This window comes from Indicator indicator, chromosome Z, assembly GCF_027791375.1.
Source record: "Indicator indicator isolate 239-I01 chromosome Z, UM_Iind_1.1, whole genome shotgun sequence".
Classification (NCBI taxonomy): Eukaryota; Metazoa; Chordata; class Aves; order Piciformes; family Indicatoridae; genus Indicator; species Indicator indicator.
In genome coordinates this window covers 43,394,219-43,419,756 of record NC_072053.1, presented here as the reverse complement: position 1 = coordinate 43,419,756, position 25,538 = coordinate 43,394,219, and the positions used below count along the sequence as shown (strand labels likewise).

The window sequence follows — 25,538 nt, the reverse complement described above, 5'->3', positions numbered from 1 at the left end:
TTAGCACAGTGTCAAGATAAAGACAGAAACAGCTCTTAGACGTCACCATTACTATTGTTTGTAAGTGCTATAAAATCACATGTACATACTCAGAAATATTTACCTGGCTACCTGTGATGACACAACATATTACACCAGTTTCTCATATTTGATCGTAGCTGAACTGGGCTTGAACCATCAGTTTGTGATCATGCCCTACTGGTCCTAACGATCTTGAATTATTAGTGGCAGTTCTAAGCCCAGGAAGAGAGTATTTGAAATTCTTAAAAAATATTTTGCCATTGGATCTGCATCACTCACTTTGAAATATTTCTGAATTGTAACAGTTAATATAGGAATATGGATAAACAGCAATCCAGTTAACTATGACAACAAAATGTTACCTTCGAATTAAAACCTCACGATGTTATTCTCGTTGATGTAAAAAGGCAGACAATCTGAAGCCAGTGGCAACCAGACTAAAAAGTTATGAGGCACAACTTAATTCACATGACATTAGCTCTGCTTCAGACCTAAATTTAAGAAACTGTTAAGAGACTAAATCTTGTCTCTCTTGATGTGAATCAAAAAAGATAAAATCACCTTTGCTCCTCACCCAGAAAACAGCTGCCCAGCGAGGGGATGGTGAGAAGACCCTCTGGCAACAGAAACGTGTAACGGGCAGACACCACTGCGCACAGATAAGATCATCAGCTACCCCAGAAAGGGAGGATGGTGAAAAGGCTGGACTATACCACCTGGCATGTCACCTACCCGCCATGGTAAGCCCCTGATATGTATTGTGTGTATGGGCAGGTAAAAGACAAAGGAGGAGGTGGAGGCCCCCTGCCTCCCCCAGACCCCTGTAAGCTCACAAGGAATACACAGGAAAATTCCCTTGGGACAATACCTGGACACATACCTAAAAAAACCCCCTGTGACTAAAAAACTGTATAAATACCTGAGCAATGTCTGCTGAGGAGGAGACAAACAAGGAAAGAAAAAGACTGAGAGAAAAAACATCACCATGAACATTCAACCTGGAAGCAGCAGACCAGGAACCCTTTCTCCGTGCCCTAGGTTTTGCCTGCTGTAACTCATAGAGAAAAGACATCTTTACTGAAGACACCACATGTTGGAGGCTACTCAGAGAAGGATTTGGACTTTGGGATTTCTCCCTCCGCTCCTCCACGGCGGACAGCACAAGCCAAAAAGAATGCAGCAGCACCCTTCCACAGACCCAAATTGTCTTGGGGCTGGGAGGGAGGGCGGTAATATAATGCCTTTCCTGATTGCTCTGTCTCTCCATTTTTTCCCTTTCTCTCTCTCTTCTTCTGTTCCATCCACTTTATTCTGTCAATAAATAGACTCACCGTTGATATTTTGTCCTCATTTGTACCTCTAATTTCATAACACAGGAATGTTCAAAAAGAACCGAGTCTCTTCCCCTCCAGACCAAGACAGAAACAAACGTAATGGTACACTGGTTCATACAACAGGAATCCTGAAATCTCTAGAACAGTTTCAAGACATTTTCTAAACAAAATATAAGGTTCAGGTCTGAGTAAGAAAAAATACTTCTCCATGCCCTCAATATATTGGTGGTCCTAGTTCAGTTGTTTTAGTGCTGCTGGTTGTTCTGCAGCAGTTTCATGAAAGAGGCTGCTGTTCCAGGAGACACTAGCACAGTAGTGTGAGCCATCAAGCTAAGCAGTTATGGACGATGCCAAGTATGTCAATTAATGCTACCAAAAGTTTTGATCTTGCTTTAGCAAGAGTTTTTCATTTTCTTTAGTTAGTAAATTGGACAAATATTTTTAACAAGGCACTAACATTAACATGGGCTTCAGCAAATATATCACATTATTACAGTTTACAGAACTATTTCCTTCAGAATAGTCCTGACCAAACATTTGCATTCAGGTGTATGTGCCCCAAATGCTGTTTAGTGTATACATATGGTATTTTAATATTATGCCAGCCACATCCTGCTGCATGAAGTATCTGCAGTGGGAAAATACGCATACATGATTCTCTTTATCCTTCTTACTCTTTAATCTCAATAGATTAAGAATGAATTGATAAATATGTAATTTTATATTAAAGGATCTATTCTTTTCTACGAGGCCACACCTATCACTGCCTTCACTAAAAAGTGGAGAGTAGTCTTCCTAACAGAAAGAACAGATACAGTAAAACAAAATTTAACTAATATAAAATTCCTAAATAATTAATATAAAATCAAGACCTTTATAGAGTTAAGATTCACATAAATAGAAAGCAAGATCCTGAGAAAACCTAAGATGAAAAAATGATGAGGCCTTAGAGATATTCTACATAAACATCAGCAAGAAGCAAATCTATATATAAAGGAGTAGTATCTTAAGAATCTATACAGCAGAAACTCCCACACATGAATATATAAACTACCAGAAAAGCAGGGTTTAGAACATTTATTTTTTAAATATCACATGCTGTTTTAAAGATCTATTATCCTTTCTGCACATCTAGTGGTAGAAAGTTACTTTGTAGCTGACCTATTAATATAATAAAGATTTCCCAGGCATTGGATTTACCAAAGAAGGCTTTCTGGGATTTTGAGTGAAAACTGAAACATTATTGAAGATCTTGAAATAACAAGGATAAGTGGTATGTTTAGTACATATGCTTAGTAACACTCTGTAATTACACAATAAGCCCATTTTTCTTCCAAATTACATGTCAATAAATCTTCCTCACCGCACTGCAAATTCTAAGGTCATGGACAGAAGTATTTATTTGTATAATTACAATGCACCAATAAAACCATACGATCACAATACTGTTCCATTTATTATCCCCTTCTCCCAAAGGAGACATACTTCCTACACATGGAATATCCAGATAGTATTGGAAGTGAACTTCAAAAAACTGTAAAACTTCTCTGGTTCATACTACTGCTTTGACAGTTTTTCTTCACTTAATCTTTGACAGAATATCAGAATGTCTTCTTTTTTATTTTTAATAGCACCAGTGTAACAGACTCCAAACTATTCTCTGAGACAGGCAACATTACTGCACCGTAAAGATATAACTAAAGCATTTTAAATTTCACTGTGCACCAATCATTATGTTATACTTCAGAATCCAAGAACCTAGACATCTGTTGACAAATAACTTATGTTCTAAATTACTGACTCCTGTTGACATACTAATTTTGTTATTCCTGGGCACAATGCTACCTGTCTTGGCTACTTGCCTTTCTTCTATCTACCAGAAGGGCATTTAAGTGCAGAATTAGTAAAATGACTGTTGAAATTAGACTACTGATCAAACTAGTGTGATCAAACTCACTCCTTAATTTTCTATAAAAGGGAAAAACAATCCTTACTTGGAAATTACCTCCTGGTCATAATTAGCTTTCAAAGACTAAAGTGATGTTACACAGTCATGACTTAAACCAGTGTTCTTTCTCAGAGCTTAAAATTACACTCAAATTGTTACAATGGTGACAGCAGCTTCTTCAGTTACCTTAAACACTTGGACACTTTAAAAATAAAATAAGATTTTTTTTCTAACATATGGATGTCTCTTCTTATTACATAAATAATGTTCCCATCTTACTAGACTGAACATAAATTTAATAAATGGACAATTCCTCTCACACTTCTCTCAATGTAAAGTAGAAGCAATTCCAGAGGTTATTTCATTATTTTACCATAGAGGGATAGTAAAGAACTGGCCCTACAAAACTACTCTTACTAATAACCAATAAAATATGTTTTAGTAGGATCAGTTGGAAAAAAAAAAAATTAGCCTGGTATAAATACATGTTCAAATGCCAACATCAAATCTCAACATTGCTCAAATTACAATGAACTATTATTGGCATTCAACTTGCAAAACCAGATAAAAGCAGAACTGCAGAGGAATGAAAAGGTTACACAGTGGTACTGCCAATATCCTTTGAAAATAAGAGCTTCTAATTAAATTGTGTTTGATACTGAAAAATTTAAATTGTTGTACTGAACTTTGTGTTAATGCAAACACATAATAAGTTCATAACCATGAATTTTAAACTTTTTTCTTTCCCCTATTCCGCTCATTTTCCAGAAAGCCAAACTCAGAAAAGCTATGGCCGACCTTCAACAGCTCAGATACTAGTTGCTTGGTTGCTTCATTGGAGAAAATACAGTATTTTTCTACAGGCTGTGTACTGGCCTCAGTCCCTCCAGACTACTCATGCTGATACTGATGGATGTTCTACACACAGAACAAAAGGAAATACACAGACCTAACAATATGGCTGGAAATAAGTTAGTTCAGCAAGGAAATGCAGTGATCAATATTCCTAATGAGGTGATCTCTAAAATGGAAGAACAGGGCAACCCTTGGACCCTGAATCTTAGAAGCTAGCCAGAGAAGCAAAGCTGGAAGAGCTGTGCACCACAACACACAGAGCTGCTTTCGAAGTGCTAAACAAAACTGAGTATTTGTATTTATCTCCACAAGAAGATATAATGCACAAGATTATGATAATAAATATAAAAATAAGATTATTATGATGATAATAAATATAAAAAAATAAGATAATAAAGTAGACAGTTAAGACAATACAACAAATTAACTTCATGGACAAACCACAGAAGAAAGATTATTTAAGACCATCCCTTCTATAAATTCCATGTACAGTGCATTTCAATATTTAAACAAGAAAGCAATTATTAAACAAGAAAACATGAAGGACTAGCTGCAGGACAATTCTTTAGGTGACCTAACTTTTGAAGAGTATCTAAGAAGTTAGCAGCAGCAGAAGCTATGTTAAAAAAGGACAATGGAGCAGACTAACTTATTTTACAAATAGCATTAACACAAACTGAAAAACATGACCAAACTGTTTAACCTGTAGTTTATTGGAAAGAAAACCACAGGACTTCTGACTGAGAATAGTGGAGATGGCAATGCTAATCCATCCTTACCTACTTTATAAATAATTTAGGTGTTCAGAACATAGAGAGTACAGAAACTTAAAAAAAATAATTTTAAAAACCCAAACAATTAATGAATTATGAATTTTATTTTTTAACCTGTTCAGAGGAGAGTTTGCTTCTCTTTAGCATGCTTAACTTGATTAATATAAATTCTAAATTGTTAGATGCTAACAGTAATCAGCTATACTGCTTTCTTTAAAGAACAGCCTTAAATTTAACCAAGCAATGTGCAGAAATACCATTTCTTGACAAAATGATAAACAAACACGTATTTGGGAATCAACGGTATCCTTCAGTGCACACAAACCCTAAAATTCCAACCTAAGATGTCAGAGAGTTTAGAAAAAAAATAAATCCAGACCCTATTTCTGTTCCTACAGTAACTTTAATTGTTGTTGTTCTATCTGAAAAGCATGAAAATCACTTGGTGAGGCCTTTTAACCTTCCTGTAAGTTAGAACACTGCACCATTTGCAGAAGTAGCTATCTCAAAAATAATTTGCAAAATGTGTGCAATGGTATGAATAGCTGAAATTATTCTTCAGGGAAAAGATGTGACTATAAATGGATGAAGAGGAAAAGCAACAAAAGGCAGCTTACTGTGTATACCACCTTCACCTGAAATCCACACCAAGAACAGAAAGCCTGTTCAGGGAAAATAGCCACTTCTAACAAACCTGGAAATCCCAATCTCTATCTGAATCTAATTAATTTGGATGTGTCTGTTTAGCAAAGGATACTACACTTTCTGAAAACAGAACATGCATATAGTGACTTAAATGAAATATAGCTTGCTAGTGAAAGTAAACACTACAAATCTTGCTATCAGAAGCCGTTTTTCTATGAGTGTTACCAAAGAACTCAGATGAGATTCTTTTCTCATGCAATCATAAATTAATGTAGCTTCACTAAACTTACCAGAGTACTTAAACTCTTTAGGGTATCTTGTTCTAAAACATATACTGAAGACTATTTTGAGGCAGATCAGCAACATGACTTAACACATACTGAACTTGAAATGCACACAATTAACAATTTATAGGACCCACTCCGTAAATTTAAAATAATATTGTTCCTATTACAGGTACTAATACACATAAAAGGAAGTAAATACACAGTGTCTGTCAGTACGAAGAAAAAGTATTTTACTGGAATTAAGATATGTTTGTATAAGGAGTAAAACCTATGTCTGCTATAGATGCCTGTTTAGTGTTTGTGGAAAAATTTCTCTTCAAAAACAGGGGAACCAGAGCTACTGATTTACCTCATCTAATAAAGAAAAAAAGTAATGTAAAAGAGTTGCCTAGTTCCAGCTGACCTTGAATGTAATTGGCTATCTTGGATGTCTCTATGGTATATGCCATTAAGAAGATAAAAATATAAAGGATTAAAATCTGCACCGATAAAGCCAAGAAATTAAGTATCACTCCTTTAATAAGCCTACTTTATGAAAGTACGTGAATACCAAAACATCTCCGTACTGATTGCGAAAGTATGAAAAAGTTTAAAAATAAGTTATGAAAAGTAAAAGTGTATTTTCTTTTCCCCCTTCTTACCTGTTTAAAAACTATGAATAAAGAATTCAAAGCAAGTTTTTTTTTCACTCCATGACACCCTGCTCTATCCAAAAATCACTTGTACATCACCACATTCCTCAGCTTTTATATATATACACTTAGTCTGGACTGATAGATCACTTTTTATCTCAAGATGAAGATGGAGGGTCAGGTCTCTTTTAATTATATTCTTTCAGTGCAAGAGTTCTTTCTTCACTAAGAACACTGTTTTACAGGATCATGGTGGGTTATTACAGAGATGAGATTGTTCCAAAACAAGAACTAAAAAACAAACCAAAACACACCCCAAACCAACCAAACAAAAATATCCAAACATTTTAAGTCACAAAACTGATTAGCCAAGAGGAAAAGGTCCTTCAGTGAAAACGTCAGGGCAAACGGTAGAGACTTATCTCTGCCTGTCATGAATAAAGCTATGAATGAAGTGGAATTGTGCTAAATTGTGGGAGACAAAAGTTTATTATATTTTGAGAACCCAACTGTAGAGCTTAAAATAAGTCCTTTTACCCCTTGGTATCAAACTAGTTTGTGTTAGACTGCTATTTGAATGTAGGAAGTACTCTACACAGCAGAGGTTTGAAACTGTAAAAAAGTTGGAGATCTAGGAACTACACATTTTCAAATCATATATGCATGATATGCCGTGCTACCTCAGCTGATCTTATCTGCTTCCTTGATACAGTCACAGATACAGGCCGTTAAAGCTACAAAGCAGTTTTGTTCTATGTAGTAAACAGCATGAGGGAATTAAGAGCCATCAACCAACCTTCTGATATTTAAACACAAATTTAGTGACAGTACATAGCAACAAGTCTACAACTTAAATTTGATTCAAAATTTCTCCATGGTAGGGATTGAGAATTATGGAGTAATACATATAGAAAACCAAATATGTGTAACTCTAAGCAGTTAAGTTTCAGATCTAAAATTTACTTTGCCAATGTTCCAAGCCTCCATTCTATCATAGAATTGTTACGGTTGGAAGTGACCTCAAGGATCATCTAGTTCCAACACCCCTGCCATGGGCAGGGACACCTCACACTAGATCAGGTTAATCAGAGCCACAACCAGCCTGGCCTTAAAAACCTCCAGGGACGCAGCTTCAACCTGTTCCAGTGTCTCACCACCCAGCAGCTATATTATTACGTTGTATTGTACCTTCACAGCTTTCAGCTACAATCAAGCATTTTACACTAAATCAAGTTATTCCAGTAGCAAACAACTGCTAGAGGGTCACAGAATTAGGATGAATTTTAGGATCACTACTGTCATAAAAAATTTTCATCTAGCCTTTAATTAATATAAAACAAAAGCTGTGCAATCTAATACAGTACCAAATAACCCATGTACTAGATCCATTTAAAACTGCATCCTGTATTTTAAATGCCTACAACTGTTTTTTTGTTCTCTTTACTCTGAATAAATGTGAAGGTATGATTTACCTATAAAATAAAACATGATTGAATACCATGTATTTATGTATAAAGAGTAGACCCTCATAAGAACTGCTATCTCACATATCATGTAAAATCCAGACACTTCACAGATTACAGATTTTGGCTACACAGCCCAGTCCCAAAAGCAGAAAGCAGAAGTTATACCTTGAAGTTTTATCCTGAATGTGTTTTATGAGTACCCTAAAATTCCAGTGGACTGAGCAGTATATTGCACATTTACTCCTATAATTTTATTGGTACAAGAACTGCAAGACTTGGCTTATTCACCAAAAGGTAAATTTCTAGTGCCTGATTCAGAAGAGCAATCATCTTACCTTTACAGTTTCACTTAAGACTTGGGTTTTATCTGCCTCTTCACTGGAGTACAATTCGAGTTTATTATTTAACTTCCATAGCTGCTGCGCCTGTTCATTCAACAGCACTTGTGCCTGATGCTCCCGATGTAATGCATTATTTAATTCTTCACATACACTTGCAAAACTTTCATGGGTGATCAATTTCTGTTAAAAGAAATAAATTGTGTTTGATTGTGTAATGGTATTCACTTGTTTACACGCTCAACTTCAGAGTTCCACTTGAACACATATCAAAATGAGTACTCCATTTTTTTTGACACAGAGACAAATCACCAAACAATACATGGACAGACAACTTTATTCACTGTATTGTTTTTAATCAATCAGGATGTTGTAAACAGTATGCATTCAGTATTCTATTCAAACAAGCTGCCTAGGTTGTAAAGAATCAATATTTAGGAGGAAATACGCAATGTCCCACATTTCAGTGCATATCTTACTACCCCTTGTAAATGTGTTTCTGCAGTCCTTTTCCACTCCCCAAAATGTTCCAGAAAGACAAAATAATTCAAGGAACACCATCACTTACAATCTAAATGACAATCTAAAAATATGAAGATTTGATATAACTGTCCCAGAACTGTAAAAGAATAAAACCTCTTAACAACAGAACTGAAGATGATATAACCTTGTCCATTTGAGTAGAAAAATCTGGTTTACCAGCTAAGAACAGAAAGAAGAATGCATGTGAAATAATTTATGTAGTATTTTCTGACTGGAAATGTTTAGATTGGGACACACCAACTTGTGTTGAGAGTCAGAATCAACACTGGGCACAGCTACAGAAAATGCTGCTCATTCTGGGACACAGTTGTTTCAGTTACATTCTGCACCTATAAAGCATGTATAAGTACCCTTAATCATTCGCTTTCTTGGACAGCTCAAATACGAGCTCATTTCTGAATGCATCCTATAGAAAATAAACATAGAAAAAAGGTGCCCAGGGAACCTCCAGCATGCTAAAGCAAGACAAGTTTCTTCCCTTCCAAAAAGGAGTGAAGGCACAGTGTCATGACAGAGAACAAACCCACAACCCACAAAATGGCATCAATCCCTCAAACACTGAATTTATTACTTGTTTTACTGTGGTTTCAAATGGTTAAGGAACCTTTTTGTAGTCTCTTCTCACTGCTGCCAAGCAATGTTATTTACAGGTTTGTTGAACCCATAGTGTAAATCAACCGGTGACAGCAAAGAGAGGGATTTGTTGCATATATGCTACTTAAAATATAGAAGAGGTCTTTTTTTCTTTTCCTTGCTATAAACTCACTCTTCCAAGAAAACACTAAAATTTGCACTGACTAGCTCAGGATATAACCCATGCTCAAAGATACAGTAAAATGCCTAATATTCAGCAATATCCATGCAGAGTTTAAAATACTACATTTATGATTTATTAACTTCTCATGAACCTACTTATTGGATATCCTCATTCCAGCTGACTTTGTTGAAGTAAAATCTATAAATCCTTTCAGAGTATATAAATCACGCCCACATTCTCAACAGAACAAAACCTTTGTGCTGAAGACCAAACATGTAATTTGCACATGATATCTCATTCTAAAAATCAAGGAGAAACTCCTGTGGAATGGAGATACATACATCTACATACATCTGACTTACAGTTTAGTGACCTTTTTAAGGTATGTTTTCTGGAAAATTCTGTTAATAGTAGATTGATTTTGTACTTGTTTTGGGATTTTTTTGAAAGAACACCCCAAGAAAGTGTAAAAAATAAAATCTTTTGTAAGCAGTCTCCTCTAAATCAAATATACTTACAGATTGCTTAAACATATTTAATTGCTCTTGCAGGCTCTGGGCTTTGTCAGCTTCTTTTTTCATCTCGCTGAAATTCCATTTGAATTCTGCAAGTTTTAGACGCAGTGAACGGCGTTCCACCTCTGCTGCATGAAGTCTTTGTGTAAATTCAAATATTTGCTTCTGCAAGGACGCTATGCCTTTCTGTTAGCAAACAGAAATAAATTCCTGTGCTATAAAATGTGCTGCTTTAGCAATAGAATCAATCATATTTGATACCCAAGCAAATCAGACAAAGCTGTCATTTTGTTCTCCATCTCTAAAAGACACACACACATGCAAAAACGTGAATCTGTCTCAGCTACTCTATAGGGATATTGAAAATTTGTTTTCAAGGAAGTAACAACAACAAAAAGAAAACTCAACATTTGGTGAAGGTTTACTCTTACAAAGCAAATACAAAGTTGATAGAACTTTAAAAAAATCATCCTTGGATGCATCAAAACTATTCTTAAATATTTTGACAACAAAAGAAAAGATGTATTGGATGTTGCAAGTCAGCTGTTGATTCTTTGTATAGTTGATTTCAATGCAACAGACTCATAAATGATCTGGAACAAAATTAATAGCACTATCAACAGAGCTTCATCCTAACTCTTATACTGAGAACCTACTGTTTACATGAAGTAGCAGTATAAATATGCATACCATAATGGGTAGTCTGTCACACAATCCAGCTTCCAGGGCCTGGGTATTTATTTTATGAAGTCCATGAGCCAGCCTCTGTACCAAGGAGTCTTTCTCCAGATAAGTAATACTCCTGCTGCTGTCTGGAGAAACACCCTCCATTATTACATTCAGCTCGTCCATAAGTTTTGAAAAGGAATTCCTGGCTGCACTTTTAAGTGAGCGTCCAGACAACCAAGGCTTTGGATCTTTAAGAAACAAGAATAAAAAAGAAACATTGAGTAGGTTATTAGTTTCAGGCTTTTCAGTGGGAAAAAAAAAAGCAATTACAGTAAACAGCATCTTTAAAATACTCAGTAGGAATTTTCCATTAAAGAGTGGAAGACTGGGATCACAGGAGTATTTCAGAAAGACTTTGGGACAAATTCCGTATTTACCAATGAACCCTCCTATCAATCTTTGGATGGAAGGGTAGCCCAGGATTCTAAAGAACAGGATTTGTCAAAGAATGATTTTCCAGTTGGTTTTATGCTCCTCTCTAGTACTACACTTTCTTAACTCTTTCTTGGGTGTTTTAATTTTGTAATTCAGAAAGCATGTAAGATGAATGAAAGCCAGATCAAGTATGTCAGATGTGAGATCACACTGTAAATCACTTTATTGCAGTACTTATAATGCATATTTCTGAGGGTTTACTGACTCCTCTTCCCTCCCCTCTATAGATGTCTAAATCATTTGCTGTTCAAAATTAGTGATGCTTGGTACCTTAATGCCATACTATTTATATTCAGAGACAAGAGAATATAATTTACCTTATTCCAAGGCAATTAAAATTTTACAGCTACAATTACTTATTTCCCCACAGGATTTTGGTAATCATCCTTCTCATATAATGGACTTAAGGCCCCAGCACACCCAACATGTCCTGCTTACTGCTAGTTTCGTCAGGTCTGTAATTAATAATTGTGTTTAATGTTGATAAATAAAATTGTCAGTGCTCCTTCCACTAATTGGTATTCCAGATAACAGTTAATAGGTTTATTTATGCCTTAATAAAAGTCTTGTAATTTAGTTTTCCCTCTGCTAGGCAGGTCTTAATCTGTCATTACTTGTCTTATGATACTATCAGTGTAAGATGACAAGCATGGAAGAGCTTATTTACATTCAGTAGTACAGCGGATCTTCTGTTGCTGCAATGAATTAAAATATTTAGTTAAGGCTAGAAACAGTAAAAAATAACCTTAGCTTTAAGTTAAAGGATTTCTTTTCGTACAAGTATAAAGCCAAAGATTCAAAGCAGACAAAACATGATTTAAATTATTATTCTCATCACAAAGAATTTTTCTGAGGAGACCTTATTGTGGCCTTCCAGTATCTAAAGGGGGCCTACAAGAAAGCTGGGGAGGGACTTTTTAGGGTGTCAGGTAATGACAGGACTAGGGGTAATGGATCCAAGCTAGAGGAGGGTAGATTCAGATTATACATCAGGAAGAAGTTCTTCACCATAATGGTGGTGAGACACTGGGATGGGTTGCCCAAAAATGTGGTGGAAGCCCCATCCCTGGAGGTTTTTAATGTCAGGCTGGATGTGGCTCTGGGCAACCTGATCTAGTGGAAAGTGTTCCTATCCATGGCAGGGGGGTTGGAACGAGATGATCCTTGAGGTCGCTTCCAACCCTGAAAATTCTATGTATTCTATGATTTACACATTTGGGATTATATTTTTCTGTAAGCAAAGAAACATTAAAAAAACACATAAGTAAGTTAAATATTCTTTTTTTTTTCCCAAGTCATTCTCTGCTTGGATTCAAAATATCACTATTCCAATGATTCCAATGCTTCATTGGAGTACCATATTTTTGAGTACATGCTCTCCATAACCCCATTTAGTAATAAATCTGTCTTTTCTTCATGCCTAAGATAGCACTCTTTATATTCATGTTTACAGCTAAAAATCTTACCTGCCATCTTCATTCTGCACTAACAAAACATGCTTTGAAATTAGGGTACCCCCTTTCCCTATGTCTAGAACATCCAGTTTAGGTTTATTAAAAGTAAGCAAGCAATTATAGGCAATTTTATTGCCTATTATGTTTCAAATATTTTCCTTTGGAGTTTTATTACTTCAATAGTTCTGGAAAATCTCTGGAAATTACTATCTTTTGAGGCAAAGGTTCTTGGGCAATATTGATCTCGAGAGCAACAGAAATGAAGTAATACAAGAGCAGTTAGGCCTTGAAAATGACATAGAATAAACTATGAAAGAATCACCAAACTGACTGGCTATAACAGTCTTCACACAATTGTTTCTAATTCTCAAAATCAAAACTGTGTTGAATGCAGAGATATCAAGTAAAAAGAGTCCACCAGAACTCCCCTGTACTTCAACGCCAGAAAAATACCTGAGGTTTAGGGTATTCTAACTAGTAGCACATTGATGCTGCTGTACAATTTCTCTTGATTCTTTTTTCAATTCACTGTTCCTACTCAACACTCCACAGTCAGGAACCACTGCAGTATAAACTGTGTAAATATTGTGAAACACAGTTCAGAAAGTTACTGAAAATAAACTGATCAAAAAAGTGAGCACCTGAAACTGAATCCAAATACTTTTAATTCAACAGGTGACAGTTAACTATTCAGGCTTCTGGGAAAACATATCACCATATTCCTGTCCTCATATTTCCCACTATTCATAGAAATTATCCTTCCTTTAGTATCTTTTATCCTTTCCCTGAATTGTTGGGACTTTGGAGCTGCCAGGTACCAAAGAACTGAGGATGAGAGCAATGAAGACGAACTGAGATCAGTCCTCACTTCAACAAATATGGATAAAATTCTAAAAATGGAAATGATGTAACCGCCCTGATTTTTTATTTTTATCTTCTACTACAAGAATGTATTTTCTAAATTACCTGTTTTGTTAACAACATCCTGTAATTCAGTGACAGAACTGATTATTGCAGCAAGAAGGTTAGAACTAGTAAACCAGCTGAATGCTTCAACACAGTGAATTTGTTCCTCTCTGTGACCTGTGAAAACAGAATTATAGCTAGCAATAAAACTGAGTAACTTAGATAAGGCACACTGCTACCTCCAGCCCTTTCAGAAATCAACCAAAACTAGTTCACAAACTAATTCTTCTTTCAAGACAATTTAGACTGTATTAAATATGCTTACAGAACTATTACAACAGAAAAGTAAGATGGATTTTACAGTTTGGGAAACATTTTTTACACTATTTATGCTTGTAAAAGGAAACATGAGCAGGTCTGATAACAGAGAAGGACAGTAAGACTACACAATCTCTAAAGAAAAATTAGAAATCCCATACTAATATTTTACTTGAATCTGAAAGGAACTTTTTGCATTTTCAGTAAGAAATAACTGTTAAAAGGCATTAATAAAGGTAATATTTAGGTAATATAAAGGTTTCCAAATATTATGTTGATGGCCAACCATTTAAGAACAAGACATTTACCACAGAGAAGATGCAATCACCTAGATCTAAAATCTGTCATGCAAATAGCAAAAATATCAAGCAGTATGAGTTTATGTCTGTACTTGTAACTTTTTTTTTCAATGCTTAACAGACTAAGTATTTTCCTTTACAGGAAATTACATTTGCCAAGAAATCCAGAAATCATAAATCCAGGAATTACGTTTGTCAAAATGTCATTCAATTTGTCTTTACACTCTAATAATAATAACATTGCCATTTGTTACTCACTAACCATGTAATTTGACATAACACTTATCAACAAAGAAAGCAATTAGCCTACTTGACAGATTACACTTGCCTTTGGATTCTCCTATACAAACTAGAATTCCAGTACCACCTTTGAGGCCATCTCCCCAGGAGAAGAGGGACCTAGAAGACTGGGCAAAGGTTTTAAGTCTGTTAGCTGCCAAAACTGCAATCACCCCTCTTCGGAATACATGAATCAGGCCTTTGAACTTTCTTTTCGTCAGTTTTGTTTCATCTTGATTGTCTTCCTCAACATCAGAGAGAGCATGAACTAGGGTCTTAATCTCCTCATTCACCAATGCATAAACGTTGACCTGATCCTGGAGAAGCTGTCTTTGGGAAGACATAGCACATGATCGGCCATAGAGAGGATACAAGGCACCTGCCAATAGAGCACAGGCTGTCAGGAGGGATGAATGCTCCTTCTGAACCTGTGTTAATGCATTTTTCACAGAAACATTTTCAAGGACCAATTTTTCTCGTCTTTTTTCGAGGGCATACATTTTTTCCTTGTTTTTCTCTGCTGTTTCCTGGTATTCCTGAGATAAGGGGGGGGGAAAAAAAGTAGAATATTAACCAGAATATATTTTTTCAAATAACAAAATCATTTTGACCTAGTTAAAAGCTAAAAGAAATTAATTTTTGTTCAGATTCAAATAACATGTCGAAGGGGAAAAAAAAACATAGTAGTGACTGTCAGAGTATTTCTCCTTGGGAAGTTACAGACCTAGATATATGAAAGCAAATCAATAGTACAAGGAAAATTTGCACAATCTTCAACTACAAAGGGGCTCCGGATTTCTGCTGATAATCCACGAGCAGTGCAATAGCTTACAGAAGTTCCAACAGTATCTGGCTGTCCACAATATAGTTTTATGAACTGGCTTAGCAATATGCAATTGCATGCTCCAATTTCAGAAAGAACATTGGTTTTTAAAGCAGAAAAGAAAGTTAGTTTAAGAAAGAGGAAAAAATAAGGAAGACCGTGGAAAATAAGCCTAGACAGATTGGCAGCATCTGGGAAAGGGGAAGTGAAGCTGATCTCTTAATTACTTTGTAATTAACCCCCTACTTATATATTCACAGATTAATTAGGTCTCATACAGAATTGCGTTTCAAAAGAACAGTATTTTCATTTTGACTAGTGCCACTACGGATTTTTTTCAACTAGCAGAACATTCTTTTCTTTTTCTCTATACACCCTCAAATAGGGAAAGCAAGAGATTTAAAGCCATAAACCAGTGTAGCAAAATAAAGGCATTTACAAAACAGGGAATGACAGAAGGTTAGGCCATGCAGACTGTTAGCTTCTGATAGCATGCAGCTCTTGCACATGAAACAAGACACTACACTGGGACTTCAGAGACTTAGATTTGCTTCTTGATTCATGAGAGTTCTCTGTGATTGAAACAATCACTTGAGGCTTCATTTAAAGAGGATCCAGTGGTATAAGGAGATAATAAATTTTAGGCACTGTTCAGAAAGATGCCACAAGCTCAAGTTAAATGCTCATGCTCCATTCACAATACATGGACAGAAAAAGGCAAACAAATGGAATGACAAGGCTGTGTGATAAAGAAGAGAGGATTATCCTAAGCATCAGTGGCCACTCTTAGAGCTGTAAGCATAAAGCTGTTCCTGTTCACAGTAGCCAAAAGATCACAGAATCAGAGAATGTTAGGGGTTGGGAGGGACTTCAAAAGATCATCTAGTCCAAACCCCCTGCCAGAGCAGGATCACATATACCAGATCACACAGGAATGCATCCAGGTGGGTTTTGACTATCTCCAGAGAAGGAGACTCCACAACCTCCCTGGGCAGCCTGTTCCAGCATTCCATCACCCTCACAGTGAAAAAGAATTTCTTTGTTTACATGGAACTTCCTATGCCTCAGCTTGCACCCATTGCCCCTTGTCCGGTCATTGGGCATGACCAAGAAGAGCCTGACACCATCCTCTTGGCACCCACCTTTTACATATTTATAAACCTTAATGAGGTCACCCCTTAGTCTCCTCTTCTCCAAGATGAAGAGGTCCAGCTCCCTCAGTCTCTCCTCATAAGGAAGATCGTCCACTCCCTTAATCATTTTTGTGGCTCTGCACTGGACTCTTTCAAGCAGTTCCCTGGCCTTCTTGAACTGAGGGGCCCAGAACTGGACACAATATTCCAGATGCAGCCTCACCAGGACAGAGTAGAGGGGGAGGAGAACCTCTCTTGACCTACAAACCACACCTCTTCTAATATACCCCAGAATGGAGTTGGCGTTCTTGGACACAAGAGTACATTGCTGGATCATGGTCAACCTTCTATCCACTAGGACCCCCCAGGTCCTTTTCCCCTTCACTGCTCTCCAGCAGGTCAGTCCCCAACCTGTATTTGTACCTGGGGTTGTTCTTTCCCAGGTGCAAGACTCTACACTTGCCATTGTTGAATTTTACTAAATTTCTCCCTGCCCAACTCTTCAGCCTAAGTCTCACTGAATGGCAGCACAACCTTCCAGTGTCAGCCACTCCACCCAGTTTGTGTCATCAGCAAACTTGTTGACGGTGCACTCTGATTCCTCATCCAGGTTGTTGATGAATATATTGAATAGCACTGATCCCAGTACTGACCCCTGACAGAATCCATTAGATACAGGCCTCCAATTAGATTCCGTCCCATTGAGCACAACTCTCTGACTTCTTTCCTTCAACCAGTTCTCAATCTGCCTCACTACCTGATCATCCAGACCACACTCCCTCAGCTTAGCTGCAAGGATGTTGTGGAACAATGTCAAATGCTTTACTGAAATCAAGATAAACCACATCCACTGCTCTATGATCATCTATCTACCTGGTTATGCCCTCGTAAGTGAGTAAGCGAAGTGGTGTCACCCAGCATTACTATGGGTTCTGAAAGCACAACAGGGGAAAGAAAAAAAACCACACAGTTATCCCTAAAATAAAAAGATTCCATGCATCTAGAGAGATGTACCCTACTTAGCTTGGAATGTCTTTGACCACATAAATATTTTGGGGGAAGGAAGAAATAGTAGTGTTACTAAAATAGTTTTAGTGACACAAAAGTAGAGTAACTAAAATATTTAATTACAGAATGCTATTTACAGGCCTTGTATGTCACTTCACCACTCTGAAACTAAGTATAAAAATGTACAATACTTTCAGTGCCACTGCATTATTTACAGCGTTGTGTTTTCATAGAGGAAAATAAAAAGGCAGCCCTGATAAGCATAGCTGGACAGAACTAAAAAGGTAAGCTGAATGTAGAAAACAGCTTCTGGATTCTGGCCATCACAGGTTAAATGCCAATACCAGAATAAACTAAGTGTGATCCCTAGAGGGCCACTGGACAGCAGTACTAACATTTAGTGCCTTGGTATTAAACCTTATTTTTTAAAAATCTTCCTGCTTTTATGCTTACAGTGTATGGTAATATGCAAAAGTGTGCAAGATTCTCTGGCCACAGAAACTGTAAGAAAATACACCTTCTTGGTTTTACTAGCTTAACTGGTTTTCACAGAATCAGAGTCATTAAGGTTGGAAAAGACCTCTAATAAAATCATCAAGTCCAACCATCAACCCACTACTACCACACTCACCAAGCCATGTCCCAAAGTGCCATGACTACATGGTTTTTTGAATATCCTCACGAATGGAACATCTCATGTGACTGGTGACCCAACTGGATTTACCTACATTCACAATTGTTCTCTGGGCTCAGTGATCCTGCCAGTTTTTAACCCAGAGAACAGTACATCTGTCTAAGCCATGAGCTGCCAGCTTCTTCAGCAGAATGTTGTGGGACATGGTGTCAAAGGCTTTACTAAAAGTCTAGGTAGACAACATCCACTGCCTTTCCCCATCCACCAGGCAGGTCACCTGGTCATAAAAGGACCTGCCTTTCATGAACCCAGCTGATTAGGCAGGCTGTCCTGCACGTGCCACATGAGTGCACTCAGGATGAACCATTCCACAGTTCTTCCCATCACTGAGGTCAGGCTGACAGGCCTGCAGTTACCAGGATCCTCCTTCCAGCCCTTCTTGTGGACGAGCATCACATTGGCAAGCCTCCAGTCATCTGGGACCTCCCGTGTTAACCAGGACTGCTGATAGATGATGGAGCATGGCTTGGCAAGATCCTTTGCCAGCTCCCTCAGCACTCACAGGTGGATTCCATCTGGCCCCATAGCCTTGTGAGTGTCCAGATGGCATAGCAGGTCACTAACTGCTTCCTCCTGGATTATGGGGAGTTTATTTTACTCTCCATCCCTATCTTCCAGCTCAGGGGGCTGAATACCCTGAGGTTAACTGGTCTGACTATTAAAAGACTGAGGCAAAGAAGGCATTAAGTACCTCAGCCTTCTCCTCAACCTTGGTGAAACTGATCCCCCACCCAATCCAATAAAGGGTTGAGATTCATTTTGGGTCTATTTTTGTTGTTAATGTATTTGTAAAAACATTTTTGTTATTTCTTACAACAGTAGCCAGATTGAGTTCTAGATGGACTTTTGCCTTTCTGATATTCTCTCTGCATGACTTATTTAGATCCTTGTACTCTTCTTGTGTTGTGTGCCCCTTCTTCCAAAGGTGGTAAACTCTCCTATTTTTCCTGAGTCCCAGCAAAAGCTTCTTCTGGCACATGGTGACGGCCTGCCCCTGCACCCCTAAGACTTCCTTCTTGAAGAATGCCTAGCCTTCCTGGACATCTTTGTCCCCTCAGAATGGTATCCAGGGTACTCTTTCAACCAGTGTCTTGAACTGGCCGAAGTCTGCCCTCCAACAGTCCATGGTAGCAGTTTTGCAGAGCTCCTCTTCACCAAGAACCGAGAACCCTATCATTTCATGGTCACTAAGCTCAAGACAGCCTTTGACAACCACATCTCCCACCATTCCTTCTCTGTCTGTATACAGCAGGTCTAGTAAAGCACCTCCCCAGGCAGGCTCATTTACCAGCTGTGTCAGGAAGTTATCTTCCACACACTCTAGAAACCTCATAGATTGTTTCCTCTCCACTGTGTCGTATTTCCAGCAGACGTCCGGTAACTTGAAGTCACTCACTAGAACAAGGGCTGGGGATTGTGATATTTCTGCCAGCCGCTTGTAGAATGTTTTTTCTGCCTCTTCATCCTATTTGGGTGGTCTGTAACAGAGTCCCAATGGGACACCAGCCTTGTTGACCTTCCCCTTCATCCTTACCAATAAGCTCTTGACCGCTTGACCTTGCCTTCACATTCGTTGAGCTCTACACAGTCAAAACGCTCCCTAACACACAGTGCCATCCCACCACCTCTTGTTCCCTGCCTACCACTTCTGAAGAGATTATAGCTACCCATTGTAGCACACCAGTCAAGAGATTCATCCCACCATGTTTCTGTGATGGTGACTAAATCACACCTATCCCGCCGCACAGTGGATTCCAACTCCTCCTGTTTGTTGTCCATGCTGCATGTATTAGTGTAGATGCTTTTGAGCTAGGCTATCCATTTTCCCCTGAACACTGATATGCCATCCCTAGATTCATCTCTAATTAGCTTGATTTCATCCCCTTCATCCTCTGAAACTAGTTTAGATCCTTCTTAGTTAGACCTGACAACTTATGGGCAAGAATCCTTCTCCTTCTTTGAGATAGCAGGACTCCATCTGTTGTCAGGAGACTTGGTGCTGTGTAAACCTCCCCAGGATAGAAAAAAAACCCAAAATTCTGCTGGTGGCACCAGCCTCTGAGCCACATGTCTTATCAGTACTATTCCCTGCCACTGAAGGAATTGAGGAAAACATTACCCATGCTCCTGAACCTGCAACCAGTTGCCCCAGTGCCCTGAAGTCTTTTTTGATCACTTTTCAATTTCTGTTCCCAGCCTCATCATTGCCAACCTACATTACAAGTAGTGTGTAATAATCAGAGAGCTATACCAGACAGTGGAGTTTCCTAGTGATATCCCACACCTGGGCCCCAAGGAGGCAGCACATCTCCCTGGTCAGCATATGGGACCCTCCATTCCCCTCAGAAGGGAATTGCCTACAACAATTACCCTCCTTTCCCTCTTAATAGAAGCAGTCCTAATGACTGACACATCCCAGGCAACCCCCAGTATAGACTTTCATCTGTGTCCTTGTGTGCTGGTTCAACACAGCCTGCTTCCCACCAATGCAGAAGTGAGGAAATGTAACACACAAAAAAACTCCAGGCTGAGATAGAGTTGAGATAAAGAGTTTAGCATAAATGAGATAATACAGTGAACAGTTACCTCAGCCTATTGCAGAAAAAGTGCAGCAAAATGCAGAAAGCAGCAGAAGCAGAAGCCAGCAAGCTAACAACCTCCCATCTTTCCCCATCCCACCACCATCCCAGTGGAATAAACCTACAACCAAACCTGGAAACTGAAAGCAGCAACTGGAACAGGAAGCCTCTCATCTTATAATGTGAGCTTCAAGCCCCATGGTACCTTGCTCCAGCCAGCTTTTCATTTTGAAGCTGGCAGAATGGCAGCATGGTACTAAGCATCAACAGCAAATTCGACTCAACCCATCACACCTTGCTTTCCTGGCTCTCCAGTTCCATACCTGTCGTGTAGGCACAACTGGGAACATGAGAGAGGCCAGGAGGGGATTTGCCTACCTCCCTGATCAGCAACCTCTTTCCATTCCCCCTTGTCTATTAGGTCTCCTCCTTCTGCCTGGTGGGAAGAGTGCCAGGAGGAGATCCTCTGCTTCTTGTGGAGCTTCTATCTGATGCCTTTGCCTCAGAGTATGGCTCCACCAACCTGTCTCCCTCTGATACTTCTTAACCTTTCCATTTCCTCTTTCATGTCTGCCACCAGGCTGAGTAGATCATTCACCTGGTCACACTGCAGACAGATGTTGTCTCTGCTGTCTTCCACTACAATACACAGGATCAGGCACTCCTTGCAGCTGGAGTCATACAAGGTCTTACCCCATACTATTTCTAGTCTTTGAAGCTAAAAGCACAGGTTTTGAAAGAGTCGTAGCATTTTCTTCCTAAACACTGGCAAACCAGCTTCCTTCAATGGCTGAGCTTTGAGGGACACCTCACTGGGTTGCAGAGAATCATGGATTCCAAGAATCCTTTAAAAATAAAACCAGGTGCTATTAGCAACACCATTTTATTCTACTACTTACCATGTTCTTAATCATTATTTTGGCATGAAAACAGAACTAGAAACTAGAAACATAATGACACTATGACTCCAAAAGTTCCTTTCCTAGTTTAGCTATTTTTCCAAATATATACTTCTATACATTCTAAAGAAAAAATATCAACACCACCTTCCTTCACTTCTTTCCTGTGTTTTAAGTACATGGGCCAGACATGGCTATCAAAGACATTTGGTGGATTATAGGTACTTCTTCTCCTTTTGTATTAATTGCACTGAGTTTTGATACAATTGCAAGACACCACAACCTTTAGTTAATTCACTTACCTTGCTGTAAAAGCAAGGCTTTCAAACAAACAAACAAACAAAAAGGCAACACAAGAAAATACTTTTTTTTTCCTAGAGGAGTTTTTCCCTTTCCTATTTAGCAAACCTTTTATTTTTCTGTTAAAATTAACACTTGTTTTAACAGTTACAGGATTTCTCTCTTTTAACATGGTTTTACATATCAGAACAAACCCCTTCTCTTATTCTAAGTGGTGACCATAAGAAAAATGTGGACAGATTAATAAATGTGTACATAATAAAAAAGTTTTTAAAAACAACAACCAATACTTAAAATTCAGAGGGCATTTCCTATGAGACTATGCACAGTCTGAATAAATAATTTGTGTGAGGCTAAGGAACAGACACAGCAAAATTTTCAAAATGGCACACTATCAAATCAAGAGGATTGCACTCCTTCCACAATAGCTAAGGACAAAAGATATGTATTTTAAGCTCTATTGACTCTCCAAACATAGAGACTATGGACAAAATCTATGGACAAGTATCTATAAAGTGCCTTGTTTATTGCTGTGATAAGGCCTCTCTGGAAATCTTTCCCCCATAGGAAAAGAGTGAAATTGCTTTCTGATTACATCATTCATTTGACCTACAGTAACAGCTGTAAAGCAGTTCCTAGTAACATCCATATATCCTATCTTGGAGTCATGGACACTGAACAGTATTGGCTGGGGACAGAAGCAACAACAGATGTCACTCCAACTAAAACTTAAAGGTTTTGCAATATAACGTTTTAATCATAAACCCATAAAGACCATTCTGAAAAGCCCTAACTTCTCTACTGCAGTTCTAAGAAACCAAACCAGTCATTTCCAATATAAATTACTCATAATGCAGTGCAGTTAAGAGCTTTCAGTTAACCCCTGAGAGTACAAACTGACGGTCTTTAGTTTTCAGTTGCACATGCACCAACAATTGGAAAAATTAAAGAAATCTCAACCAAGGATCTTTGGGGAGAAAATGACTGGAAGGAAGTATGGAATACTGGTTGAAGGACAAAGTCATGAAGAAAATGTCATACACCATTAGCTTGGTGTATGACAGTGACAAAATCACTCACCTCATTCCAGAAAGAACTAACACCTATATGGGATTAGTTTCTTAAGGTGCTTGTAATTAATACTGTGAACTTTGGATGGAAAATACAGTAAATTGCTAGTTTCCTTGTGCTAAAGTGATGTCCTAGAGTGATGAGACCCACAATGAAATAAGCTCTACAACAAAATACAAAATCTTGTAAAATTAAATTTCACTTACACTGATTGTATGTTTCCTGTAAAATTTAATGAATTAAGACTGTTAAAATAATTAAATATTGCATCCTATTCATGTAAACAATGGTACTCAGTAACACCTAAAAGACTCTTTGAAGACATTCTGTAACTTGTGGTACATTTTCCCTTGTTTCCTATTGAAATAAGGCTACAACATTCATTTGTGGGCACATCTGTGATCCAACAGGTAATGTGATAGTTAAAAGACAATCAAGTCTCATGAAAAACAAGCAATCAGACAGCAGACATTCATGGATCCTGAGGACTCAAAAAAAATGAATGCTTGCAGGTTCGAAGTCAGTCACACATTAGAAATTCAGAAGAAATTAGACTGTCTTCTTTTCAAACTGACCCTGAATGGCAAGAAAGGGAAACCGGAACATGGGATGACAAATAAAAATAAAAAAAATAAAAAAAAAGAAGGGGCAACGTTTTGTTGAACCATCTAAGTGTACACATTGTGCTGTCTCAATTACACCACCACCAGCTGGTACTCCAACACAACCTGACCTTCATTAGAAAATATGCCTAGATGTTTCTAAGGGAAAGCATCTTCGAAACCCAGCAGTCCTGTACTGAGAGTTGACAGATACAAGCCTTTTCCAGAAGACATGCCTAATATAAGTTCCAGAAAAGACAGCCATGTTTCAGTGCATGCTCTGCTTGCTGTCTATGCAATTCAGCTGAGAAGGCAAGAATGTTCAGCATCATCCTGAAGACTGGTGCACTGCTGCAAAATGCCAATGCTCCACAATAAACTAAAGTTCTGTAAGAGGTGACTCAGACCTTTCTTTTGTGATAAAAGCAGTACAGGAGGAAGACATGTAAATTACGTAACTTTATTTTAGGAAGAAAAAGTAATTTTTGAAACTAAGCTTCCAGGTAAGATCATGGAGCAGATCCTCCTGGTGATTGTGCTAAGGTGCATGGAAAATAATCGTTATCGATGCCAGACACCATGGCTTAAGAAAGGGCAAATTGTGCCTGACGAATCCGGTGGCCTTCTACAGCAGAACTGCAGCTCTAGTAGATATGGCAAAAGCAACTGACATCATCTGCCTGAACTTATGCAAGGCATTTGACACTGTCCCACATTAAATCCTTGTCTCTAAGACAGAGAGGCATGGACTTGATGGATGGATCAGCCCATGGATAAGGAACTGACTAGATGCAGAGACTCTGCATGTACAGACTCAAAGATTTGTGATCAGTGGCTCAAAGTCCAGATGGAGACCAGTGACAAGTGGAGTTCCTCAGGGTACTGGGTCCAATGCTGTTTAACATCTTTGTTGGCAACATGGACAGAGGCATCAAGTGCACCCTCAGCAAGCTGCAGATGACACCAAGCTGTGTAGTGGGGTCGTCTCACATGAAGGAAGGGATGCCATACAGAAAGATATTGACAGACTTGAGAAGTGGGCCAGTGCCAACTGCATGAGGTTCAACAAGCGCAAGGTCTTGCACCTGAGTCAAGCCAATCCCAGCCACAAATACAGGCTGGGAGTAGAGTGGGTGGAGAATAGCCCTGAAGAAAGAGACTTGTGTGTATTGATTGATGAGAGGCTCAACACAAGCCGGCAGTGCAATCATGGAGCCCAGAAGACAATCCGCATCCTAGGCTGCAAGAAGAGTGTGGCCAGCAGGTCAAAAGAGGTGATTCTTCCCATTTACTCTGCTCTTGTGAGATCCCCATCTCAAATAATGTGTCTGGTGTTCCCATCATAAGAAGGGATCAAAGCTGGTGGAGCGAGTCCCAGAGAAGGGCCACAAAGATGATTCAAGGGCTGGAACACCTCTGTTATGAGGACAGGCTGAGGGAGCTGGGGTTGTTCAACCTAGAGAAGACTCTGAGGGGACCTTAGAGATGCCTTTTAATATCAGAAGGGATCCTACAGAAAGGCTAGAGAGGGACTTTTCATAAGGGTGTCTAGCAATAGGACAGGAGAGAATGGTTTTAAGCTGAGGGAGAGTAGATTTAGACTGGATCTTAGGAAGAAGTTCTTCAGTACCAGGGTGGCAGGACTCTAGAACATGCTGCCCAGGGAGGTTGTGGATGCCTCCTCTCTGGGGGTATTGAAGGCCAGGATGGATGAAGTCTTGAGCAGCCAAGTCTAGTTGAGAGGCATCCTTGTCCATGGCACGGAGGTTGGAGTAAATGACTTCTAAGGTCCCTTCCAACCTAAGCCATTCTATGATTCTGTGATTTCATCACTCCTTTTATTGGCAATTATTTAATATAATTAAACTACAAGATGTTGAGGGAACTTAGTGTAA

General features: G+C 38.5%; 1 protein-coding gene across 1 annotated transcript in view; it reads right to left on the bottom strand.

The window, feature by feature from the left end:
* The window catches only part of CCDC171 (coiled-coil domain containing 171), a 148,956-nt gene that overhangs the window by 55,080 nt on the left and 68,338 nt on the right, over window positions 1–25,538 (bottom strand). The window contains 5 exon segments of the mRNA XM_054397577.1: window positions 8,297–8,482; window positions 10,118–10,300; window positions 10,805–11,031; window positions 13,699–13,815; window positions 14,566–15,070. Coding sequence (XP_054253552.1) covers window positions 8,297–8,482; window positions 10,118–10,300; window positions 10,805–11,031; window positions 13,699–13,815; window positions 14,566–15,070 — 1,218 coding nt within the window.